A 7,924-nucleotide genomic window follows, 5' to 3' on the forward strand; every position below is an offset into this window, starting at 1 on the left:
TCTTTTTTTCATTTTCAAAATAAAACCTATTTAAAATCACATACTACTGCTCCAGTATTATTTCCGTCGGATTTGAGAACCCTCTCGCACCATTTGCACTTTCCATGTCGAACTCCATCAATAAAAATCTTCTCAAATGATTTCCAACAATCGGCCCTTGTTTTCCATACTCTTTTTCTCTTTTGTGTTGGTTTCTCATTGATTTCTTGTTGAGTGTTGTCAACAAACACCTCATCATCATCATCAAGCTACAATAAAAACACAATACAAATACAATAACACAACTTGATTCATAAACTTGACCTACAACACATGACAATTAAGTCTCATCCATACTTGAATCACAAAACTGAAAATAATATATAATCTTGAAACACAAATATTACAAGAGTTGATTCCATTACATAACATAATGTTTGAATGTTAACATTAATCTTAAAACACAACAAAAAAACACAAAAATCATGACACATGAAATCAAAATTTTTGACAACTTACGTGTGTATCTTCATTGTTACCTACCCAATTGTCCACCATTGCTCTTTAATTAAGTGTAGGAGATTGTTTCGAAGTTCAATTGGGATTAAATGGAAGAAGATTCAAAATGAGATGAATGTTGTCGATCACAGAGGAGAATAAAAATTTTGTCTTGTAGTTCCTGACTCCTGTTGTCGTCGTTCATAGGGAAGGGCCAAAAAAACGAGATTGAATGTATTTGATGATTGCCGATCACAACTATTTGGGATCCTTTGTCGACGTTGAGCAAGAGAAAAGCGAGAGCAAGTGAGAGTTGTCGATCACCGCAGATAACCCTTCAGTTCCGATTCCCTACCCTATACCGGTTCCTTAGACACTAAACCGGTTCCTTGGCCCATTAAACCGGTTTCGGTCCATTAAACCCGGTTCCGGTTTTTTAAACATATCCAGTTCAAAAACCCAGATTACCCGGACCCATTGGAACCGTACCCGAAATACCCGGAACCCGGATAAGAGTAATTTTGGAACCCAATACTCGGCCCATGTAAAAAATTTCCGGTTATACCGGTTCCGGTCCCGGTCCGATTCCGGTTCCGGTCCGGTTTTCCGGTTCTAAATATCATCCCTACCGCTTTACAATTTGGATGCTACAATTTCCTCCAACTTATGTGGTATAAAAAATCTTATATGACAAGATGTTAGGAGTATTATCACTTTATCACTTTTATGTGGTATAAAAAATCTTATATCATCACTTTTTGTAGACTTAGGTGGTGTTTGTTTTTTTGCAAAAACTCTTCTTGACCTCTTATGTCTGCGCCACGCAGACAACGCGCAAATGTTTGGTATCGCAGACTGTTTGTTTTTTTAGAAGACCGCAGACCTAAAAAGGTATGCGCGTCCTCTTCTTGGCGCAGATATGGACCTATGTCTTCTAACATCTTCTAGCCTTTTCTTATCTCTTCCACAATATATATTTAACTTTTAAAAAAGAAAAAATATTTTTTTTTTGTAATTTTTTGTGTCGTTTTTTATTTTTTATACTTTTGTCATCCCCCTTTCTTTTTATGTATTTATCTGTTACTTTATTTATTGTTTTTTTATATTATAATTATCTATTAACCCAAATGTTTATGTATATGATTATGTATATGTTTTTTCTATTCAAATAATATATTTATACAAATAATTTTGACATAGAAACAATATCATTGATGTAAATCCGGTAACTTTTTTTTATATTATTTAGGATAGAAACAATATCATTGATATAATATCAAAAATTTTAATGAAGTTTTATTTTTCAGTTATCATAATTTATACCACATTAATAACTAAGTTCATTTAATTTTTTGATTATTGAATCCCAAGATAGTTTTAGCCCTTTGAATCATCACATCATCGAATTTTGTATAGGTTTCGGTTTATTATTTTCGGTTTTTTGCGTTTTTATCAAAAAAAATTATCGATTCGGTTTTTGCTCACCCCAAACTATATTTGTAAATTAGTTGTATGTTTTAATTAGTCGCTGAAGTTATAGTTGATGAAAAATTTAGTTTTTTGTAATATTTTTATATTTAAAAAAACCGGTATATCTAAATCTCAGTATATTTTAACAACATGCAGACGTTAAAAAACAAACAGTCTTCTTCTTGCAGACTGCAGACATTTGGTTCACCTGTTCTACAGCAGAGGTTTGCAGATGTAGTCCGCAGACTGCAGACATTTTGTCACCGAAAAAACAAACTAACACCTTACAAATTTCATGACTCATGACTATCGTTGGAATTTCATTAATTTTGGATTTTTCCTTGAAAAACAATGTTATTATGCTGCTTGATTTTTTTTTTCCGAGAATTATAACCAGATTAACCCCTTTCGACTTCTATCGTCCCCCTACCCTCTTATCACCGGTACGCTTCAGCCGTCTTACGCAAACTGGCCAGTCTCCTAAAATAACCGCCGGAAAATGGTGCCTCAACCGTCCCGTCTTTTTGAACAAAAAAAAAAAGACATTTTTGTATCCAGCGGTTCTGCTTTTTTGCTCCCACAAATATCCGAAAAAAAAAAGATAAGAGGGAGAGTTCGCTGCAACGATTAATCTCGATGATACTCGCGAAATTAATCTCAATGACGGCAACGATTCACATTCTTGGTAACGGTCTTCAAGCGGGGATTTGTTTTGGCTAAAACTCGAGAGCATCAACATCAACAATTCAGCATTTGCTAGTTTGAAAGGCAGGCAGCAAGGTAAGTTCACTGATTTGTTTTGTAATTTAGGGTTTGTTTTTTAGGATATGAGTATGATTATGTTTTCATGTTTTATTGGTTTTTAAACTCGTTAATTTGGATATGATTATTTGACGCTATCCCATTGGCTGCTTTCGTTTTCATGATTATGTGAAATCAATGTTTTGCTTGGTTGCTCAAGAACTTCTGTCTGGGTTTTGATTCTCAGAAAGTATGTTCCTATGTTTCTAACTTTCTATATCTCTGTTAATCTATATTTTTTTTTATTAAATCGCACATGAGTTCTCCTATTATTAGTACTTGATACGAAGTTTGATTCAAGTTGTCAACGTACTCACAAAATATGTACAAGTCATATTGAACATTAAATTGCAAATTTGTCTATTTTCCTATTGTTTCTTAATCATGTAAAAGCACAACATATCTAGTCATCTGCATCTAATATTCTTCTTGGGCCATGTGGTAGTATGGCAGTATTTAGTTTGTTTCAAAAGTATTGATCTTTTTTTTTTTAATCGAATCAGGTTTTATGCTTAATGTTATCTATAAGGACCAAAAAGGAAGGTGTGTAATGTGTATATATTGCCATTACCTATTAGAGATTATGGGATAATCACTTTGTCATATCAAAATATTTCCTGCTAAAAATGAAATTGCTTTATAAATGCTGAGTGTATATGTTGCACAACTGATCCTATTTCAATGATTTTTACAGGCTTATTATTGTTGCACAACATATCTGATGAATAACAGCCATAAAAATTACAAATTTGGGTTCCTATGGGTTCTTCTGTTGCTTTCACACAGCATCTACTCATTTAGTTGGATATTCTCTACTCGAAAGGTGGATTCTAATGAGAAGCCTTCATCGTTTCATGATGTATCTGATGCTGAATTTTCCATGGAATCATTGAGTAGCAAGAAGGGAATGTCATTGGTTGAAAAAGCCAAGAGAAAGGTTGCTATGCCCAATTCATGTTGGCAAAATGCATATGGAAATTTATTTGCAGGATGTTCAGAGATTCTAGCAGGTGAAGAACAACGTTCTAGATTGGCTTGGCATCTAAGTGATTGCTTTCAGAAGGACACTGGGAGGTCTCCTTTTCCTTATTGTCATGTCAAAGATCCAATGGTCAATTGCCTCAAAAATTTAGATAAGGTTGCTCATACGATTTATCTCGAGTTTTATCTCGAAACCAACTCCATTTGCCATCAATTACAGTTGAGTCTCTCTCTCTCTCCCTCTCTCTCATACAGATGCCATAGTCAGAAAGAAACACTTTTGAAAAAGTTGACTAAAATCAATCTTCTATTGTAGGACGGATGCATTCAAGAGACAAACAGAAAGATTGGTGAATGAACTCAAAAAATCTGCTGAATATGCAGAGGACAAATTAGAGAACATAGAAAACCAGGCTGAAGGATTGTTGCATACTTCAGATCATATTCAACAATCTTTATCTTCCATTGATGTCCAAACGCAACAAGTGTCTCAAACATCAAAAAACATCCAAGAACATGTTAGTGTTGTGTTACAGTATTCCCAATCGGTTTACAACCAATCCCTGAAACTATCAGATTCTCAAATGGAACTTCGCAATGGACAAATAAAAATGAATGAAAGACTGGATGAAGGAATGATGATGTTGAATGAATCAGCGAATAAGATTGGGGAAGAAATGAAGAATTTAAGAAATGAAGCGGTTGAAATAGAAAAAGAAATTGGTAAAGTTGGAGATGCAATGTTTATGAAGATGAATAGCTTACAAAGTAAAGCTGATGATATTGAGAACATAGCAGAAACTTCATTAGACAAACAAAAACAACTTATTGATAGTCAGACTGCTGCCCTTGAGGTTCTTCATACTGTCACTAGCTTTCAGTCCCAAGCTCTAGAAGAAAGCAGGTAAACCAGAAAAAGAAAAAATCTGAATAAATGTTTTTTTTTTTTTTTTTTTTTTTAAATATTTGAGAAATTGTATTGCAGGGGAACTTTGCAACAGTTGATTGAGCTTGGTCAAAGTCAACAACAGGAACTCATACAAAGGCAACAACAACTTAAAGCAGCTCATGATGATCTAGTTAAGAATTCAAAAAGCATATTGGCTGCCCAGGTTAACTTTTTTTTTTTTTTTTTTTTTTTTATATATATATTTTGGGTATTTGCTTTTTGTTTTATCAATTTGAATAATTTTTTTGATGTTTGATAGGAAACTTTTGAGTCAAAGCAAGCAAGCATGTTTCTTGCAATCGAAAAGCTTTTTGATTTGCACAATGCAATTTTGATGGAATCACGAGTGATTAAATCTTTTCTTGTATATTCTATATTAATTTTCACGCTCTATATGTTTACAAGTACAAAGCAAACCTACAACGTGAGATCCAGGCTATATATAGGTGATTTAGTTACTATTTTCAATCATTTTAAGTTTTGAATATTTTTATATTATACAATATTCTTTTCGTTTGTGCAGGGTTATGTGTGACATTCTTGATTGAATTTATGGTGCTTCGGTATGGAAATGAGATTGAACAACAGGCATGGATTATCAGCATTGTTAGGTTAATATTTGTGTTTCTCGCATCATGTCAACTTCTCTATGCCATTTACACATTCAGGTAAAACACAAGAAATAGGAATGTACTTTCATTTATCTGCTACAACATTTTAGATAAAACATCCAAGTGTCATCTATATACAATGTAATATCAGGATAGATTTTCCAAAATACAATGCCTTAATAAGAAACACAAATTGAAAGTATAGTGTTGTAATCACTTCATTGTGTTGTGTTTTTGAATTGAGGCAGAGACTTAGAGACACTGAACCATCAAATGCTACAATCACTAATTGAGAAGGTTAATGGCATGCAAGGAAATAAACAATCTTTATGTGATGATGATGATGATGATGATGATGATGTGGATTGGTCTTCATGGGTTGACACTAATTTACCTGAAGATGAATCGGAAGATCTTGACTATAAGCTTCCGGAAGAAGTTGGAGAGGCTTCAATCACCAATTTAGTTTCCAGGCAATATACTCTACGTCACCATCATCTATAAAAACCTTACACGCGCTCTATTAAATGTAATTGTATTTTATTGGGCTACTTATTAAACTTACTTCAAGTGTCAGTTACATATTTTTGTATTAAAAGGTTATATTGTTGCATAAGCTAGATAAAAAAACATTGTTCCATAAAAAAGTAATTATCGTGAATCTATACTATCATATAAACCATTTACGATTTATAAAACTCTTAAAATTGAAGTAGTACAAGTCATATAAGCACTATGTCCTACAGATTCAATATTTTATGTTTTATGTATGTTATTTGTGGATTCATAGCGCATGTCTGCAAATTTTAATAAATCAACTTCTCTATCGTGAATTCGAATGGATTATAAATCTTGGTTAATCATATAAGAAAGTTTATTTGTAACGTCCCGAAATTTCCGAGTATAAATAAGTTAAGACAATTCATTTATTGTTCCGTATTTTCAAAACATCAGAGTAATTCATAAACATTCAGTGCAAAATAAATCTTCAGGGGATGTAGTGCGATTAAACTGGACCCTTCATTTGAAAATAGAAGTACCTGAAACAATAAACATAAAATCGTAAGCATAAAGATTAATGAGTTCCCCAAAATACTACATACCAAACATACATAACGGTTTGAAGCTACTAGGTCTATTTCACGCCCTTCGATATCTTTTAACCGGTACTGGGTCTATTTAACCCCTACAACTAAGCATACAGTCATATCAGCAAAAGTTACAAAGACAACAAACACATAGAGGCATATCAACAAGTGTCACAAACAAAGACAACTATCATCCTACAAACATAATCCAGTGGGCCGACATTGGTGCCTTCGACCCACGAGTACAGTGAAGAAACTTACATGAACTATTCAACAGAAGCCCAACAACTACCTCAACAACAGAACATCCAAACCAAACTTCCTAAAGCCAAACCGAAGCAAGCTAAATGCTCAATTCTACTCAAAGTTGACCAAAAGTCAAACGGGTCAAAAAGTCAACGGTCAAAATCAAAGTCAAAATTAGCAATCAGTAGCCCTCCACGTCGTGGCCTTCCTTGGTCATGTTGTGGGCATAAAATGCCAAAACAGTTGCTAATCCCCCAATCACTACACCGTGGGGACTAGTTTGAACAGCTTAAACGACTTAATCAAATTTCTTTTGATTCTAAGAGCTTCAAAGCTCAAATATGATCATTTCTAAGGTCTTAATAGATAAAGTTTCTAACTTTATCCATTAGGAAAGTCCAAACCACCAAGATCTAGACTTTAAGTCTCAAAGGGACCCAAAATGCATCTTTCTCAACTTAATCAATTAAGTCAAAGTCTTCAACTTTCAAATCTGAATCATCAAGATGTCTAGATGAATAAAGTTTCCAACTTTATCCAAAATAATGCCACAATCTTCCAAGATCTAAACTTTAATGCATCAAAATGACCTAAAGGACCAAGATAACTAGCATGGCTAAAAGGGAAGGCAAAAGATCTTAACTTTCCTAGTCCATGAGGTATAAGAAACATTCCACACTGATAAAAATATATTGGAGTCCACTCAACTCCAAGATCACTCATAAAATGGACCAAAAGTACCAAAAACCCCAAATGACAAGATTTAATGAACTAGATAGCAAGATTGGAACTTTATACTCACAATGGTCTAGAAATATAGTGCCTTTGATGGATCCAAACTTGAAGCATCATTCCTTGCAACCAAAAGAACCTTCTTCATCTTTAAGCTGCATTAAAATTGTTGGATTAGGTGTCTAAGCTCATAGCTATAATTGGTATATACTTTAGTTGATAGAAGCGCAAGTCCTTTTGGGTTGCCTTCACTCTTGCAACTTGACAGGATGACTTTTGGAGAGAAGTTAAATTTATTATTTGGAATAATAAATTGATATAAATGATTTATTAATATGTTATGAAAATAATATATTAATTAGAAATCATGTTATTTAATTAGAAATTAATTTGGAATTATTTTTGGGATTAAATGAATTAATTAAAAGTACAGGGGCTGTTTTGCAATTAATTGATAGTTGTGAAATTGGGCTCTTGGACCCCTTGAATAGGAGTGGACAAAAATTATAGGGAGGCCCTATAAGTTTTCGTCCAAGGCATCTTATTAGGGTGTCTATGGGCTGCTTAGG

General features: G+C 33.5%; 1 protein-coding gene across 3 annotated transcripts; it reads left to right on the forward strand.

Annotated features, from left to right (window-relative positions):
- The first annotated feature begins 2,322 nt into the window (after positions 1-2,322).
- On the forward strand, positions 2,323-5,905 carry LOC145167283 (protein GAMETE EXPRESSED 1-like). Of its 3 annotated transcripts, XM_079086441.1 has the most exons (8): positions 2,323-2,727; positions 3,252-3,291; positions 3,443-3,948; positions 4,046-4,633; positions 4,715-4,841; positions 4,938-5,124; positions 5,202-5,346; positions 5,538-5,905. In XM_079086441.1, exons 3-8 carry the CDS (start codon positions 3,470-3,472, stop codon positions 5,791-5,793), a joined length of 1,782 nt encoding a protein of 593 aa, XP_078942567.1. In that variant the 5' UTR covers positions 2,323-2,727; positions 3,252-3,291; positions 3,443-3,469; the 3' UTR covers positions 5,794-5,905. The 3 variants fall into 3 exon arrangements, with proteins under 3 accessions (XP_078942567.1, XP_078942568.1, XP_078942566.1); XM_079086442.1 differs by lacking the exon at positions 3,252-3,291 and having other exon boundaries at positions 5,534-5,695; XM_079086440.1 differs by lacking the exon at positions 3,252-3,291 and having other exon boundaries at positions 2,324-2,727.
- The last annotated feature ends 2,019 nt before the right edge of the window (positions 5,906-7,924 follow it).

The sequence above is a fragment of the Lactuca virosa genome, chromosome 3 (assembly GCF_052849685.1).
Source record: "Lactuca virosa cultivar CGN04683 chromosome 3, Lactuca_virosa_CGN04683_v6, whole genome shotgun sequence".
In the NCBI taxonomy this organism is placed as follows: Eukaryota; Viridiplantae; Streptophyta; class Magnoliopsida; order Asterales; family Asteraceae; genus Lactuca; species Lactuca virosa.

What these genes read in the sequence shown, in the direction of transcription:
- LOC145167283 (XM_079086441.1), top strand. Translation starts at nt 3,470, where the DNA reads ATGAATAACAGCCATAAAAATTACAAATTTGGGTTCCTATGGGTTCTT. An exon ending in CAAGCTCTAGAAGAAAGCAG is followed by an intron (nt 4,634 to 4,714) that starts GTAAACCAGAAA and finishes ATTGTATTGCAG; the next exon opens with GGGAACTTTGCAACAGTTGA. An exon ending in AAAGCATATTGGCTGCCCAG is followed by an intron (nt 4,842 to 4,937) that starts GTTAACTTTTTT and finishes GATGTTTGATAG; the next exon opens with GAAACTTTTGAGTCAAAGCA.